Source organism: Podarcis bocagei (assembly GCF_964188305.1).
Source record: "Podarcis bocagei genome assembly, chromosome: 7".
NCBI classification, from domain to species: Eukaryota; Metazoa; Chordata; class Lepidosauria; order Squamata; family Lacertidae; genus Podarcis; species Podarcis bocagei.
Genome location: NC_138132.1, coordinates 36,998,085 through 37,016,046, shown reverse-complemented (window position 1 = coordinate 37,016,046; position 17,962 = coordinate 36,998,085). Strand labels below are relative to the sequence as shown.

Genomic DNA, 17,962 nt, shown 5'->3' with positions numbered 1-17,962 from the left:
GTACTCAGAAGCTGGAACCTTGTACCAGCAGTCTCAGGGGTGAGAGTTGGGTATCTCTTACACAGAGATTCTCAAAAGGGGAATCCAGCTAGATGCCATTTCAGGAAAAGCTGTCTAGTTTCAGGTGAAACAGAGACAGGAAGAAGACCATCTCCTTTAAAAAGATCTAATTCAAGTGTTTATCTTTTTTATTCTAAGGGGTTCAGTTAGCACACAAGTCTCCTACAGCGGCAAATGTTTTTGCAAGTCATATGCAGGACTGCAGATATCCTGAACAAAAGAGGGGTGATCTAGTTTCTATATGCAATAAGCACAACACCAAATTCTGTAACCAAATCCACTATGCAAACAAAGCAAATCTGTATTTTCTGCATAATTTATTCTGATTTTTCTCAAGGCCACCCACAAGACTGCTGGGGCAAGGAACAGAAAAGGAGAGGAGACCATGAGTGTTGCTCACAGGTCAGGTCACAGGGTACTGTGGGCAGATGGGAAGTGGAGATGGAAAAGAGGCCCCTATGAAGAAGCAAATAGACTAAAATTAAATGAACTCCATGGGATGAGCACTGCCTATTAGAGGCAGAGCACATGATTTGAATGCAGAAGGTCCCAAGTTCAAACCCTGGCCAATCCAGTTAAAAGATTTCATATATCAGGGCCAGGAATTTCCTCCTAATTTCCTCTTGACAGACCAACTGTTATTTCTATATGAAACCACTGGGAGAGATCAACAGGGAGACAGGGCTGAGTGTTCACCAGTATGCAGATGATACCCAGCTCTACCTTTCATTTAAATCACAACTAGTGAAGACAGTGAACATCCTGTGTGAGGGTCTGGATGTGGTTGGAGGTTGGATCGAGGTTGAATCTCAACAAGATAGGAGTACTGTTTCTGAGGGACAGGGGTCAGGCAGGTCTGGGGGACTTCCTGGTCCTGAATGGGGTAACTGTACCCCTAAAGAACCAAGTGCACACTCTTGGGGTCTTTCTGGACTCTTAACAGCTGTCCATGGTGGTACAGGTCAATACACTCTACATGGGGTTACCTTTGAAGGTGACTCAGAAACCACAATCAACCCAGAATGTGACCACCAGACTGATGACTGGGAGCAGCCACCAGAGACCATATAACACCAGTCCTAAAAGATCTACATTGGTTCCCAGTGCATTTCTGAGTACAATTCAAAGTGTTGGTGTTCACCTTTAAAGCATCAAACAGCTTCAGCCCTGTATATCTGAAGGAGCATCTCCACCCCCATTGTTCAGCCCAGGCACTAAGGTTCAGTTCTGAGGGCCTTCCGGCAGTTCCCTCATTATGAGTGTGAGAAGAAGTTACGGGGAACCAAGCAGAACGCCTTCTTGGGAGTGGTGCCCACCTTGTGGAATGCCCTCCCATCTATGAGATAACAATTATACAACTTCGTATACATAACTGAAGGCATAGAGCTTGATTTCATAACAACAACAACAAAAATTTATTTATTTATTTATATCCCACCCTCCCCAGACAAAGCCAGGCTCAGAGCGGCTAACAACAGTAAAAATAAGCTGTGAAAACATTCCCACTCCACAAGTGGGTATTCCAACCATGATATCCTGGCTGTGAGTCCTGGAAGACCTGCTCCCTTTCTTGCAGGCCTTTTCCGTCCTAGCCTGGGTGAGGCCCTGACTGACTCTAGCTACAAAAGGGCCGAAGGCCATGTTTGCAGACTCAGGTGACTGAGCCTCCACAGCTGCCACCTGCCATGAATCACCACTGGCAGCAACAACAGTAGGTATGTTCTATGCTTAATATTTTATTCTCTTGCTAATTATATTTTAAATGTGCATTTTATATTTGACTTTGTTTAATAATGTTTTCGTTTGAAATAAATTTTTTTTGTTAACTTTGCTGTGTTAAATGTGCATTCTGGAATTGACTTCTTTTGCAATGTTTTACAGTGGTACCTCGGGTTACATACGCGTCAGGCTACAGACTCCGCTAACCCAGAAATAGTGCTTCAGGTTAAGAACTTTGCTTCAGGATGAGAACAGAAATTGTGCTCCGGCGGTGCGGCGGCAGCAGGAGGCCCCATTAGCTAAAGTGGTGCTTCAGGTTTAGAACAGTTTCAGGTTAAGTACGGACCTCCGGAACGAGTTAAGTACTTAACCCGAGGTATCACTGTATTTTGAAATTTTTCAGATAATATTGATTTGAATGTATACTTTATATTTGACTTTCTTCTGCAGTGTTTTATTTTGGATTGTTTTTATTTGATGTTTTAGGGTAGGTTAAAAATATAATAATAATAATAATAATAATAATAATTTTTTATTTATACCCCGCCCTCCCCAGCCAAGGCCGGGCTCAGAGCGGCTTACAAGCAATAATAAAAACAAGATGAGTGATTACAACTTAAAAACAAAAATAAAATACAACATTAAAATAATGGAACATTAAAATATTAAAATGGAGCCTCATTGCAGGAGAAGGAAAAGAAAAAAGAAAAAGGGGGCGGAGGGAATCAAATTGGCTCCAATCCAAAGGCCAGGCGGAACAACTCTGTCTTACAGGCCCTGCGGAAAGAGATCAGATCCTGCAGGGCCCTGGTCTCATGAGACAGAGCGTTCCACCATAAAGTAGTAGGGAAATGAAATGAATAATAAAAAATAATAAAATGAAGAACTTCTTATGGTGTCCCAACCTAGATTCAGACATCATGCTTCTTTACCTGCTTATGCAAGTGGGGCCACAAGTGAAAATTTTTGAGCTATGAACACTAGCTTGCAACATATTTACAATATGGCTTACAAAACTTGCTTTATATTCTAGCATTATTATGTACAAACACGGCTACTGTAAAACACAACACATCTCAGAACAAGCAACTATAAATACAATCAGAGTGGTACATTTAAATGAATGAATGAATGATGTATGGTCAAGCGGACTAAAACAAAAATAAAAAATAATGTTGTGAGAGAGAATTTTCTTTGCACTTGTTTTGCAGGGTTGTCCCAATCCTTAATCTAGCAGGCAGTAGAAAAACCAAACCAAACCAAACCAAAAAATCTCAAGCAGCCACCAGCATTGATGCCTGGCAAAGCTTAGCCCACTGCTGCATAAACAGAATGGAGCATTTTCCCTTTGAATTTGGCAGAAGTTACAAGGGATAATGATCAGGTCTAAAGGCGATGACAGTTCTGCAAACCACTGCCTTGCAAGCGTGTGGCGCAGTGGACTGCAGTGTAGACATGTCCTATACAGCAGAGAGTGATACCCTTCCTGCAGCGGTCTGGGAGGGAAGGTGAGGAGTTTCCTCCTTTAAGTGGCAGTAAAGATTGGCACTCAGACGGGCTGTGCTGATTCTGCCATGGAAATCCCACTCACCAATTAATGGTGTCTTTTGCCTGGCTGAATGGAGAGCTCGCTCACAATTCAGCAGCCTGACAGAATGCTGGCTTTTATACACACACAAGGAAAAAGCAGGAATCGGTTTTAATTAGGAGTTTTTTAACAAACAACCTAGGGTATTAATTGTGCTCTTGCCATCAAGTGATAATTGAGATGTAATCAAACAAAGAGTAACAAGTGTCCATTATCCAAAGGACTGCGTTGTTGAAGGTTTGGTCTAAGAGGAATTTGTTGGCCTGTTTGTATGGGGAAGGGTTTTCTTCCCAAATAAAGAAGTGCGGTGAATATTCAAAACCTTTTCAGCCTCTGCACAGACAAAGAAAAACAAGAATCATTTTAAAAACATCAGCTCAATGTTAAGGTGGCTGGCTTGACAAAGTGCAACTATGGTGGCTTTGAAAGGGCCAAGGAGGACTAAGGGCTTGATCCCAGGCTCTGTTGCACATGAGGCACAGAAGGGTCAAGGGCTCTGGCTCCTTCTACCAAACAAGCAGGCAGATCCACCCCTACCCCTTTCCCAGCTGAAGAAGTTGCTGCTTCTTTTATTTGAGGGAGGGGAAATTTCCTTGTGCCACAGAGGCTCAGAGCTCCCAACACCTGCAAAAAGTGAAACAGGGAAAGTGGTGCTCGTCTGATTCCAGAAGGAAGCAAGGTAGGATAGTGCTGGTCTGCTCAGCTTTCCTTGCACAGGATGCTGCAGTAGAAGTCTCTGCTTGTGTTGCAACAACTACAGGAGTGCGTACGATCAAGCAGCAAGTCTTATGTTTTGCACTGCGTATTAATCCTTCTGCAAATCATGTACAAAGACAAACACACAACTCTGGGTTTTTAATTCAGAACCCTGACCTGGCAAACATCTTTCCACCAAACAACTGCAAGAGCAGAGGCAAGCCAAACTGAAATCCCTCATGTTACAAGGCACTGCCCTGTAGAAGTCAAACGAAAGCTACATTAAAATGGCTCTCAGTCAGACTGTTCAAACAGAATACAAGGCTTTTGCCATGGTAAGCCAATGCTTTTTTAGCTTCCCCTCTCCCTCTCATTCACACACACATACCACTTTTGAGTTAACAGCATTTTTATTATCAACACCCTGTCTAGGAACAGAATCCCCAGAGATGTGAAATTCCCAAGATGCCCATCACCAAAGCATATAAGCAGCAGCACCAACTGCTTCTGTTAGCCTAATCTTGGGGTATTTAATAATGTCAAAAAGAACCCATTTTTACCACCTGCACTTAAGGTGGGAAATCTGTGGCCCTCCAGATATTTAGATTACAACTCCCCTTTTCCCTGCCCACTGGACATCCTGGCTAAGGCTGATAGGAGTTGTAGTCCAACAATATTGAAAGAGCCACAGGGTCCCCACCACTGCTTTGAGCCAACATTTAGATATATTGGGTTGAAAATACTAAACCCCAAACCAACCTAACCTCCCCATGCCTCCAATGTTTAGCTATGCTATCCTTTTCACACAGGCAACAAAGCGCCTTGCACATGGTCCCAGTTCTTAGTTCCAAGCCCCTTAAAAGGTACACCCACTGTCTGCTTTAATAATGTCTCTTGAGTTCTCTTCCTAGAAAAAGAGAACGGATATACCACCACCCTCCAATTGTAGGACAAGTCAGCACAAATGAATATTACTCGACTTTAATATGAATTTAAATGACTGCACTGACCTTTAGACAGCTAATTTGATCTTGTCGGCTTTAAAACAAAATCTTAACAGCTGCATTCAGAGGACTGGTTAAAGTTTGTAACCGTTTTTCAGATCCTTCCCCCGCCTCCCTTCTGCTTTTAAAAGTCAGCTTACCAAATCTAATAATTATAGGCAGCTGCAAGCGCATCTCACTGGCAGCCTGATTAACAAAGGGAAGCAGAGAGGAGAGCCTGACAAATGGGGTTAGAAAGAACTGCCTTGGTGCTGACCACAAATTACTTCCCAGGTAGAGCCAGCAAGAAAGCAGCAGGAGTCATTATGGGTGTGGGTGGGTGTGTACACCCCCCCACGAAACGGACAGGCACCCACCTTTCCATTTTACTGACTCTTAGCAAGAGCCTGGTAATTAATGGTCTTAATCCACTACTAGAGATTGAGAAAAATCTCTTCAGTACAGTCCAACAATGCATTCACTTCAGTGGAAATAAAGCTTCAAGCTACCAGTAATTGTAATCCTTCCGCCCGCCAGCATTTTAAGATCGCCCGGACAGCGGAGAAGTCCTCCGCTGTCCCAGGGTTTTTTAAAATGCTGGGGGTGAGAAGAAAAGCCCTTGTCCCCCCCCCCCCAGCCTTCAGAAGAGGTCCGGGGACAGACTGTCCCCGGACCTGGTCTGAAGGCGGTTTCCCTAGGAACGCATTAATTGATTTTCAATGCATTCCTATGGGAAACCGTGCATCGCAAGACGAAAAAACCGCAAGATGAAGAGACTTGCGGAACGAATTAATTTTGTCTTGCGAGGCACCACTGTACTGCTTAAGTGACTACTGTTCCTTTTTCAATTGAGGAGGATGGGGACCTAGGCATCATCCATGTGACCTCCTAGGTGCCCCACCAGGTCTTGGTTCCACCACTTGTCTATCAAGATCTCCAGTGTAAGGATGGCACATGGCACCAGAACCTAAATCATTTCAGTGGATTGGGGCCTGGTACAAGCCATGTGCACCCTGGGATATATTCTCCTCCTCCCTGTTACCTGACCCCAGCTCTGACCCTTTTGTCTCTATGAAATGCTACGTGGCATGAACACAGGGATCCTGGCTTTAATTGCAGCAGAACAACCAGGAAATAACATTGACAATGATCCTGAGCTGGAGAACGGTCATGCCAAAACTAGTTTTAGATACAACCATACATCACTCAAGCCTGGCCCTGAAACTGTATGACTAATAGTTGGCATTTATTTTTTTCCATGCTAACCACTACATCCATGATGAAAATGTGAAAACTACCTGCTTAGAAACCTATGATTCACAACAGATATGGCCTGCACAAATTCAAATAAAGGGGAGGGGGAGGGGGTTACGCCCAAGGGTTAAGACAGAATGCCCACCTCTGTAATAGAAAATGTTTTTAATTATAAAAAGGGTTTAAAGAATGCAATCAAATTCTTGCCCTTTCAGGTCTACCGAGACACCTATTAATTCACCCTCCTGCAGATAGTTTATTATCTCTTGCAGCAGCAAGTAACTAAAGAAGTAGAGCAGAGTGACCCAAATTGGCATTGTAATTATTTAAGCCTATAAATAGTCATTGTCACTGCATAAATTAAAATGCTATATGGTAATGCCCTCTTTCTGGCTGTGCTGAAGTATGTTGGCACATAATATGATACAATACGATCAATAGAGCAATTCAAATATGCAGACCTTATTAATCACACCTGCTTAGTAGCTGAAAAACCACGTGTTTACATGCCTTTTTTGTTAGCGTAAATACTGACTGCAATATATATAATTTTCTAATGTTCATACAAAATCAGCCTTAAACTATCCAATGTAACAAAGTATTCTATATCTTATACATATTGATACAACATAATGAGAGCATGAGAGCATTGTAGCTTACACATTGTGAGAGATTACCTATTTTTTATTTTTATTATCATTGCTTATTATTATTTATTATTTGCTTTTCATCCACCCTTCCTCCCAAGAGAGCCTGGGACAGCAGACAACAAGGCAATAAAAGCAATACAAGCATTTTAAAACAAGCCAAATGCCCCACAACTAACTAATAAAGTCAAAGATGCCAGAAACAATGTCTTTCAATTACCCAGTACTGGCAAGGCAGCACACAACAGTGGTGTCACCACCAACAGGGCCTCCACTGCCAATCATAAAGCCCAATATTGTTGATACTGAAAATATGCCAACGTCACTCAAGAGTAGTGGGGAAGATAGGTCAAGACATTGTTGTTCTGGATTTCACTTTGCCCACAAGATCACCAGCACCTCCTCATCAGGGACAGCTTAAACATTACCCACATAAGATCACTACGACTTGAGCCAGCAAGTCTTGCCTATATTGCGTTCTATGGGGTTGTCACTAGGCACCATGGATGAACTCTGATCTGAACCTGCTGGCTGAAAACATCTGCAAAAATCCAGAGTGATGCTCCACACAGAAAGCAAGGGAACTTTTTTTTAACCACTATAAGGCAAAATACTTCCATATTTATTTCAGAGAAGAAATCAAAGTGCTGTTTCCGATCATATCATCACCAATAATACCCAAACCACCACCAACTCAAGAAGCTGAAGCATTCAGGCTTCTTACAAAAAATATATATCATTTATTTGCTTACATATTTACCGCACCCAAATGAACAATGCTACTTCTAAAGGTAATCCCAAGATGTGATGTTACCAGACTGAAATGACAGTACAATACAATACAATACAATACAATACAATACAATACACAAAACATAATGACGTTCATGTCTTTTCTATGCTATGCTTTTTTAAATAAGACAAACCTGAGTAATGTGCATTAAAGAACCATCCTTCCTAGTATTGGCAAGATAATAAATATTAAAACAAAAGAAACTGCAGGCTTCATGTGCTTTTAAAATTAAACTCACATTAGTACTCTAAGGACAGATGGCCAACGTGCATTATAAACTGCAGAACTGCAACCTATTCTGGCCCAAAGCCAAAAGCTTAATGGACATTCCAAGGCACCAAGTAAGGAAATAGTTCTGTATTAATGTCTACAAATAAGTCAACAATCAATGCTTCAATATTACCGTAAATATGTGATACACCCTTTGAAACTCACTCTCCAGTAAAAGCCTAACCTCAGCTGTAAGCACAACAGCTGAAATCTTAAGGTAGGAAAGAAACCCAATTTGTTATCACAGCTATCGAAACAGATTTACCTTCCTGGCCCATGCAGTATTTTAGTACTGCAAAGTAATTTTTTATCCTATATCCTGTGGTCACCCTAAGGTATAAAATTTTATAAAATGCAGCACTTAAACTGTAAATAAAAAAGGCAGATCAGCAGATAGACAAAAAGAGAGAGAGACAAACTGCTTAGGTATTTAGTTCAACCTTTACCATCCTGCTGCCCTCCAAATGTGTTGCACTACAACTCTCATCAGCCCCTGTCAACTATTAGTGAGGGCTGATTGAGGTTCAAACACAGCCCTGAGAGCATCTGGTACTTTCATCAGCCCTACCACCTCCTCCAATTAAGATAGTATGGAAATCTGCAGATAAAACATGGAGCTGCGGGTTGTAGCCAGCTACATTCTACTCAGAATAGATCCACTGAAATTAGGAGACCTAACTTAACCATGGCTAGTAATTTCAACAGGTCTACTCTTAGTAAAACCTCTCTTTTTTCCAGGGGAGCAGTACAAAAACATTTTGCCACCCCAGCTGTTATGGTGTCTGGCAAACTGCAAGCTCAGATGGGATGCTGCTTGCACAAGACATGTGGTTGTGTTGCAACATCATGCCTCACACCCAAAGAGTGTTCACTAACAGTTCCTCGTTATCCTGGGGAAATGTGATAAGGGGGTGCCACAGGGTTCTGTCCTGGGCCTGTTGTTGTTCAGCATCTATATAAACCACTTGGATAAAGGTATTGAGGGGATGCACATCAAATTTGCAGGTGACATGAAACTGGGAGGGGTAGCTAATGCTGCATAATACAGAATTGGGCTTCACTATGACCTTAACAGATTGGAGAACTGAGCCCAAACTAACAAAATGAATTTTAATAGGGACAAATGTAATGCTCTGCATTTAGGTTGGAAGAACCAGCTGCACAAATATAATGGGGACATTTAGCTTGCCAGTAGTACAAGTAGAAATGATTTAGGGGTCTTAGTAGACCCTCAAGCTCAACATGAGTCAATAGTGTGATGAAGCAGCAAAAAAGTGAATGCTACTCTAGGTTGCATCAACAGAAGTCTAGTGTCCAGATCAAGGGAAGTAAAGTAGGGCAACAGGGAGTAATTACTCATTTATGTGTACAATGGGCACAGTGGCATAGTTTGGAGCTTAACCAAAAGGAGGAGACTGGATGCTCTTGCTTCTGTTACAAACTAACCATCGTTTCATGTTATATCCAAACTTGTATTTAGATTTATCCACATTTTACAAGGGACGTGGGTGGTGCAGTGGTAGAAACCACTGAGCCTCTTGGGCTTTGCTGATCAGAAGGTTGGTGGTTCAGATCCCCGTGATGGGGTGAGCTCCCGTTGCTCTGTCCCAGCTCCTGCCAACCTAGCAGTTCGAAAGCACACCAAAATGTGCAAGTAGATAAACAGGTACCGCTTTGGCGGGAAGGTAAACGGTGTTTCCGTGTGCTGCTCTGGTTTTGGTGTTCTGTTGCGCCAGAAGCGACTTAGTCATGCTGGCCACATGGCCCAGAAAAACTGTCTGCGGACAAATGTTGGCTCCCTCGGCCTGTAAAGCGAGATAAGCGGCACAACCCCAGAGTCGTCTGCGACTGGACTTAACTGTCAGGGGCATTTGCCTTTTTTAAAAAAAACAATAATTACAAAAACATGCCAACTTCATAAACCATATTCTACCCTAGTCAAAATGAATACAGCCATGCAACATTTCGTAAAAGGAATTAGGAAAAGAGATGTCTCATCTGTTTCTGAAATGATATAGCATTTGCTCTGACAGAGCATTCTTTAACCCACTGAGGTCTAGTAAGTAGTGATCTCATGATTATTTTACAGCATATGATGGACTCTAAAGAGCTGTTGCTGCAGAATGTTGAACATCTTCAGCTTAGAACTTATAAATTAGAAACAAAAGCAACCGGCACTCATGTAGTATTCCTTCTGGCGCTGATACTCTGGAGCAGACTCTTCAGCCAGCATTGAAGGTATGAGGTTTCAGCCCTTAAGATTTATCCATTTGTTTCTGGTGACATGGAGCAGAACGCAAGCATGCAAGCAAGCAAGTAAACTACTGTCCAGCATATTCTGATTGCCACCAGATGGAAAGCTCTTATTCTTTGCAGAGGTTTCGGCACAACAAAACCCAGTACATCTCTCCAACAGCTTTCGGAAACAACAGGCTGTGTTCTGAACCAAGAATACCAAATGAAATATTCACGAAGTGCATTAGCGCACTAGAGCCTACATTTCGGACAGGCATGGAATCCAGGCACAATCCAGCACTTCAGAGACCACTAAAGCCTGGCTGCATTTCAACAGTACTGGGGTGGGCAGAGTCTTCACAAAGAAGGAAGACTTTCACTCTTGCTCAGCTCAACCCCATTGCTCAGCCAATAACGATTGCAGATATATGAGGAAACAAGAGACAGCATGGGACACACCTGCCATCTGCCCACTTTCTTCTGATTTTATTAGGCCACTGGTAACTCTAATGCAGGGCTGTGGAGTCTTTTTCAGCCCAAGGGCAGCATTACCTTCTGGGTATTCTTCTTAAGTGGGGCACATGCCCGTTGCGGGTGGGGCCAGAGACAGAAGTAGCACAGCAACAAATGCAAAAGAAATGCACATGCTATCTTTACACAATAGGTAGTTTTACACACACTCCTGCAGTTTCTTTTGCTTTAATATTTCTTTACTGTAAATACAGCAGCACTCTTTGATGCCCCAACTCAATCTACTGGCATTTCTGCTAACCCTGGGACCAAATAAGAGTGGCAATTACCATATTTTTCGCTCTATAACACACACTCGACCATAACACACACGTAGCTTTTAGAGGAGGAAAATCCGTAGGCATGCCACCCATAGGCATTCCCTCCATAATACGCACAGACATTTCCCCTTACTTTTTAGGAGGAAAAAAGTGAGTGTTATGGTGCAAAAAATACGGTAAATAAGATCTGGCTAATGCATTAATACACACACCAGTTTGGATCATAACTGAACAAATCTGCCTTTGAATGAATCTGTCTGAACATTCAAGAGGTGAAAATTTAATTTATCCCTTGAATGATTCAGTAAATCAATAAACAAACTAAGCAAACAATGTTGCTGTGTTTTAAGCAAAAGAGCAATATTCGGGTGGACCACATTTTTTAGGATGCACTGACAATTCTTGCAAGGGAGAATTATTGCTGAAAGTCCAAACCTCAACCCCTATATTTCCACCCTCCCCACATAGAGCAAAGACTAAACCAAGAGTATGTCCTGCTGTGTGCATTGGACTGATGATCATTTGAAACAGCCCAATGGTTGCCATGAAGTCCATGAACTCCTGAGCTAGATCTGAGGCATCCCCACTATGGATGCTGAAGTCACCCTAAAACACAGTTCTTGTTTCCTATAACATCACACCCAATTCAACCTTGGCCAGCACAGTCAGGGAGGCTGATTAGCAGTAGGGTGGGCGGTAACAACTACAGAATCACTAGCCAGTCTCTTTGGCCCAACACCAGGTGCAAGCTTGAATACATGGGCAACCAGAGTGGAGTCAAAGTTAGCCCACCCACCTCCCACACCCAGGTCTCAGTAATACACTAAGCCAACCTCCTCACCCGCAACAGAATTGTGGATCAGCACGGTTCTGTTATGGACTGACCTGGCATTCAGAAGTAGAACCACTAGACTGTTGGGGACAGTGGCAAAGCATCCATTGTTACCAGCAAGAGGATATCAGGCGCAAGCACCTATCACAAGGTGAAGGGCTGCGAACCTGGCTTCAGAAAGGCAGCATGAGGGCAATGCCCCAGAGCCATCCTGTCACATTCCATTCTCAAAGCCTAAGTACTTGCCAAGCTTTGGGAAGGAGGCACAAGGGTTCCAGAGTCCTTGTGCTTCCTTCCCAATGTCAGCTAAACTCACAATCACATTTTTGCACAGGTGTGGGAGGGGAGGAGGAACAAATAAATGGAGAGTTGGTTCCTTCCTTCCTTCCTTCCTTCCTTCCTTCCTTCCCCACCCACCTGTGAAAAGCTGTGACTGCATAAGTAAAGTAAGTTACCTATACTCGATATGATTTTTTTAAAAAGGTACTTTTTGAACAGCTAAAAAGTAGAATGGATTCCTTGCAGATTTAACCACAGGGAAATAACCCAAAGCGTACAGCTCAGTATAACAGATTTTGCATAATGCCATTAAGCCTGTCATCTTACTGGCATTTCTGAAGCCAAAGATTTAAAAGCTGAAGAGATTGTGGATTCACCGTAACACTAAAGGAGCCCCAGTAAACATCACTGTGCCTATTATTACAAATGCATTTCACATTTATGGGATGTGTCATCCTTAATTCCAGGCAGATTAAGTGGGAATTGCACTGAGCACAGACTAATACCTGAAATGTAGCAGTGATGTCAATACAAAATCAAATGAAATATTGCATGAGAAAAAACAGCTGCTTGAGAACAGGACCTCTTTGTTCTGCACTTTGGGCTGCTTTTCCCACACTAGTTCTGAGATATGCATCTTACATGTTTTAAAAGTACAGTTAAAGCATAATGTGCGAAGGCAACGGGCATGAGTTTTCACGCACCCACCCCTTAGGCTATGTTAGAATATGATGTTATAACTAGGGTTTAGTGTGATGAGGTGGAGCCATAGCCAGTCTTGGACTTATGCATTCCCTCTTCTTCCTCTGGCACAACCACATGCTTCTGCTTTCATTTTCAATTAACTGCTGTCATATGAAACCCCAAACTGTGGTTAATTTTCACTATGATTTGCTGAAATGAGAAAATCTCATTAAGCACGGTTTGAAGTTGATGTGTTTCAACAAACCATAGCTAAGTTTAACCATAGTCTATCCAGTTTGAACCATCACAACCACCTGTGGTTAATCGAAAATGAAAATTAAAGCTTCTAACCTCCTCCTGTACCCACAACCAGAGGAAGACAGAGGAGGATGTAAGCCCAAGATCACTGTGACTTACATTCACTGGGAGGTAGGACCAGCTGCAGCTTTCTCCCAAGTCTTCAACTGGTGGAAAGAGTCAATCACTCTTTATCATGTGAAAAGGCAATTAGGCTTCTTCCTCACCTTATGATGACATACCTTTCAACAAACCCAACATCCAACCATTTTCTGTCATGGTGGAAGAATAAATTTAGGGGTATGGAATTTCTCTGAAGGCCTGGTCCTAATTTAATTACAACATCTGACTGCAAGTGGTACTCTATCTACTGCTCAGATTTAAGATTGTTGGGGTAGGTCAGCGGTTTAAACAAGACGAGAAAACAACAAAAATAGATCAAAAGAATAAAATTTTATTTGTAAGGAAATTTATTCCCTAACAAAGGGGAAAGGTTAAACAGTTACAGATCAAGACTAAGCAAGCTGATGTGCCTTCCTGATTGATGGGACCCCACTCCAGTCATGGAACGAAAATCCTATTTTGATCAAAACCTACTAAATTCTTGGTCAGCTCCTCCTCCGTGATCTACACAAATCATGACATAACCTTCAATATCTGATTGCTTAGGGCCTTCAAATGGATTTAGTATTCTCATTTTAGTAATAAGGGCTCAGGCTCAGGCTGTTTGTTGCTGAAGCAACACCAGAACTTTCTGTTCCTCTAGCACAACCTTAATCCTGCCTTTCCTCAGAGCAGTGCAACAGGAAGGAAGCCATGTGTTCTCCCTTAAGGACTCTCCTGGTTTTTTTTAACCATATTGGGAGGGTCCAAAGGAACCCCAGTGGTTCACTGGATGCTGCACCTCATGAGTTTAAGAGTAACCTATGAAGGCATGCCTACCTTCAGTGCTATACTGTCTGCCTTCAAAATGGATATGAAAATGAAGTCCCTCCAAAATACAAAGACTCATCCACCCAAGAAAAAACTCACCCCACTCTCAAGTGACAGGAATCTACTACAAGATTCCTCATCAATTACTCTAATGGGAGCCATTTCCGAAACTACCCTCTTTTTGTATCAGCCATCTAAGTTTATTACTGCTAAATAATTCACATAATTAACCAAGATGCAATTTGGCATGCCTCTCCCCAATCAACAGTAAAAAAAATATGGTTTAAGAAACAAGTTCAGATCAGCAAGACACTCAATTGATTAACAGAAGAGGGCAGGGAGGCTGATGGGCTAAGACCTTGGGCCAAATAATACTACTGAGCCATTCAAAGCACAAATTTTATAGACATCCATTCCGGCTAAAGCCTTGATTGAAAGGAAAACAGAAGTTTACAAGGATGTAGTAGCTGAAGTTCTGTCTGCCTTTATTTGAAAGTCTGGAATCCTAATGAATCTGCCAGTGCCACCCACTACAACACAATGGGGTGGTGTGGTGGGGAGATGAAGAGGCAGCTGATTCAGTAAAGAAAGGAATAATGTTGAAAAGAGGACAGATTGTACTTACACTTCAAATTCAGTACAAGAAAACCCAAATTCTGTACTGAAAATAGATTGTGCATCAGTATTATCTACAATCACTTGAAGCTGCTCACCAGAGATTCAGGTAAGAGTCTCCCCGCTCCCCAGCCTTACCTGGGGAATCTGGGGGCTGAACATGAGACCTTACACGCACAAAGCATGAGCTCTACCACTGAGCTACAGCTCTTTCCCTAAAGAGAAAACAGATGCAACAAGGGAGGCAAACACAGAATTCTGCCTTCTGGGATTGGTGGCTTTTTGCAAAGATGGGTCTTGAATGCAGCACATAGTTCATGCTGATGAAATCATACCAACTTCAGGGAGGTTTAAGCAACCTATGTGCAGAATCATTTTTCCAACCTGACCGTCTCATACTAAAACTTTTGATCCTAATATTTAAAGCATGAATATTTGAAACATGTAGATATTGAAGGTAGAATTTGTCATCACTGAAGGAGGGGAGGTAAGAAAAGAACTCTGGGAAATTCACAATTAACTTCACAGAACATATCCCCATTGATAGGAAAATGTGGGGAAACTATCCTAGTACTTAAAAGTGTTGCAATCAGTACAGCTCAAACACTTGCTTCCCCCAAAAGCTGGCAGTAACCCATTACTGTTCACTGCTGATTCTGATACTGTTCACACATCATTACACAAAGACCCTTACCTGTATATCTGTGTCCTTTACAGGCTCTAGAGGCTCAAATGTTGTTACAGCACTAAGACTCTCCAACCGCTGGGAGATGTGGGAGATGTCAAGACCTCTGGACCCAAGGAGAACTGATCTATAAGAGACATGAAAAGGCAGGGGAATGAGACTACAAATACTTCCACAGTGACAGAGCGGGATCCAGAAGGACCCCAAAATTATGCACTTGCTCCTTTAGGGAGAGTAGCAACGCCATCCAGGGCAGGCAACTTACTGACTTCCAGGCACACTCACAGAGCCTCCATCTTCCCAGAGTTCAGACTCAGTTTATTAGTCTTCACCTAGCCCACCACTGCATCTAGACACTGGTTCAAGGCCTTTTCAGCCACTCCCAGTTCAGATGTTACAAAGAAACAGAGTTGGGTATCATTGGTGTACTGATGAGACTTTGCTCAAAAACTCCTGATCGTTTGAGGAACTGGACGTGGGGAAGAGATTCATTTCTTTCAAGGACACAAATCACTCCATGTATTGAATTGCTGGAGCAGCTTTGTATTTGTATCTGTATCCGCAAAGCCTACAAGCTGTACAGTGGTGCCTCGCAAGACGAAATTAATTCATTCCGCGAGTTTTTTCGTCTAGCGGTTTTTTTCATCTTGCGAAGCACGGTGTCAGAAAAGTTTTGGAAAAGCTTCAAAAATCACCAAAGTCTTCAAAAACCTCAAAAAAGGCTACCACACCGCGTGCTATGAGTTGCTCCTTGAAGTCAAGTCGCAACTGTATTAACGGTTTTAAGAAAAAGGAAACAAACTTGCAAGACATTTCCGTCTTGCGAAGCAAGCCCATAGGGAAAATCGTCTTGCGAAGCAACTCAAAAAACCAAAAACCCTTTCGTTTTGCGAGTTTTCCGTCTTGCGAGGCTTTCGTCTTGCGAGGTACCACTGTATGTATTTATCAACATCCAAAACTGCATCACTGAAGCTTTATCTTCTGCAGAAGTAAGCTAGTTTGGACCTTAAACTGCCTCTGTGTGGTGACTGGAACTGGGGGCAACTTCCACTACATGGGCATCTCACCTCAGACTCCCAACACTAATGACCACTCCCAACAGCTTCATGTAAGTGTTAAATGGCACCAGAGACAATATAGTGCTCTGCAGCACCAGTAGATCAAAAGCAAAGGGCTGAGAAGCAATAATCCAGTGCTACTTTTTGCCCCTGGAGATACAATGGACCCACTGTGAAACAGTGCCCCTGATACCCATCTCTTGTAGACAGTCCAGGAGGATATCACTGTCAATAGGATTTACTAAGAGAAACAGGTTCACAATCTCCCCTCTCAATAGAGGTCATCCACTAGGGTAATCAAGGAAGATTCATTCCTGAACCCAGGTTGGAATGGGTACAGATAATAATCCACCCTTCCTCCCCAAAAGGTGTCTAGGACAGACCACAATCAAATTACATAAAAGCAATTTAAAGATACATCATAACACATTCCACAGAGAATATAAAAAGAATGACCTACAGTGCAACCCTAAGCACATCACTCAGAATTCAGTCCCAAGGGGTTCATTGGGGTTTACTCCCTAGTTAGGTCTGCTGCTATAAGCATCTTACCAACACGACCAAAAGCTTCAAGCAAACCAGGAACTTACGCCTTGACATCTGCCGTCTCCTGGGAAGTGCGGGTCAGTGTCCGGGAGCGCAGGCGCTCTCCTGCTTGCTGGATCTCTTGGAGGTTGCGTTCGACATGAGGAAGCTCAGCGATGCCCTCTGTTTCTGCTGCAAGCTGCTCTGCCTGCTGCAGGAGCTCCCCAAACCCTTCCCCATCCATCTGGGAGGCTGCTCACTGTGTGGACTGACCTGAGGGAAATTGGTATGAAAAGGCACCTCAGAAAGAATGGAATGTACAATCATGGCAACCTGAAAAGTCTACTGACAACGTCAGCCTCCAATTAACCCGTGTGAAAAAAATAATAGACTGAAGCGTGCTGTGGTCAGTTTTATGGATAAAAGCAAAATATTTGCCAGTCTATCACCTACACATCACTTGAGCATAAAGAGGTAACCGTAAAGACTGTAAAATTTCTACTGACTGTCATTAAAAGAAAGGTCTCAGTGATGGTCTCAGAGGTTTAAATTGTATAATTTTTAATTTGATTCGGCAATTTATGGGCTTGTAATGGCTGGTGGCTTATAGAAATTTCTATCTATCACTGGAGAGGTGGTATGGTAAGCTCATCGCACAAAAGGCATTGTTACTCAACTCCAACAAAGGGTTAATTGCAAGGATAGCTTAGCATCCATACTACAAGAAATGTACAGAACAGGGGTAGCATAGGTAAGTCTTTCTTACCAATCCTGCCATGATTTGTTTTTTCCATGTAAAAATGAAACCTGAATGTAAGCTTATTAAAGCCTTCACTTATCATCTTAGGTAACTTTAAGAGGAACTAGAAAAAAATGATGGCTGATAAGGCTATCAATGCCATGATGGCTGTATCCTACTTCCAGACCTGGAAGAAGAGTAGCATGGGAACAACAGCAGGAGAGCACTAGAACCCTCCTGTATTACTTGTGGGCTTTTCAAAGGGCCAGATAAAGGCCT

General features: G+C 42.6%; 1 protein-coding gene across 2 annotated transcripts in view; it reads right to left on the bottom strand.

The window, feature by feature from the left end:
* The window catches only part of NUP93 (nucleoporin 93), a 68,971-nt gene that overhangs the window by 41,553 nt on the left and 9,456 nt on the right, over window positions 1-17,962 (bottom strand). For both annotated transcript variants that reach the window (XM_081203661.1, XM_081203662.1), the window contains exons 2-3: window positions 17,010-17,217; window positions 15,371-15,488 (exon numbers count right to left, since the gene is read on the bottom strand). In XM_081203661.1, coding sequence (XP_081059787.1) covers window positions 15,371-15,488; window positions 17,010-17,188 — 297 coding nt within the window. In that variant the 5' untranslated portion in view covers window positions 17,189-17,217. The remainder of the gene's footprint in view (window positions 1-15,370; window positions 15,489-17,009; window positions 17,218-17,962) is intronic.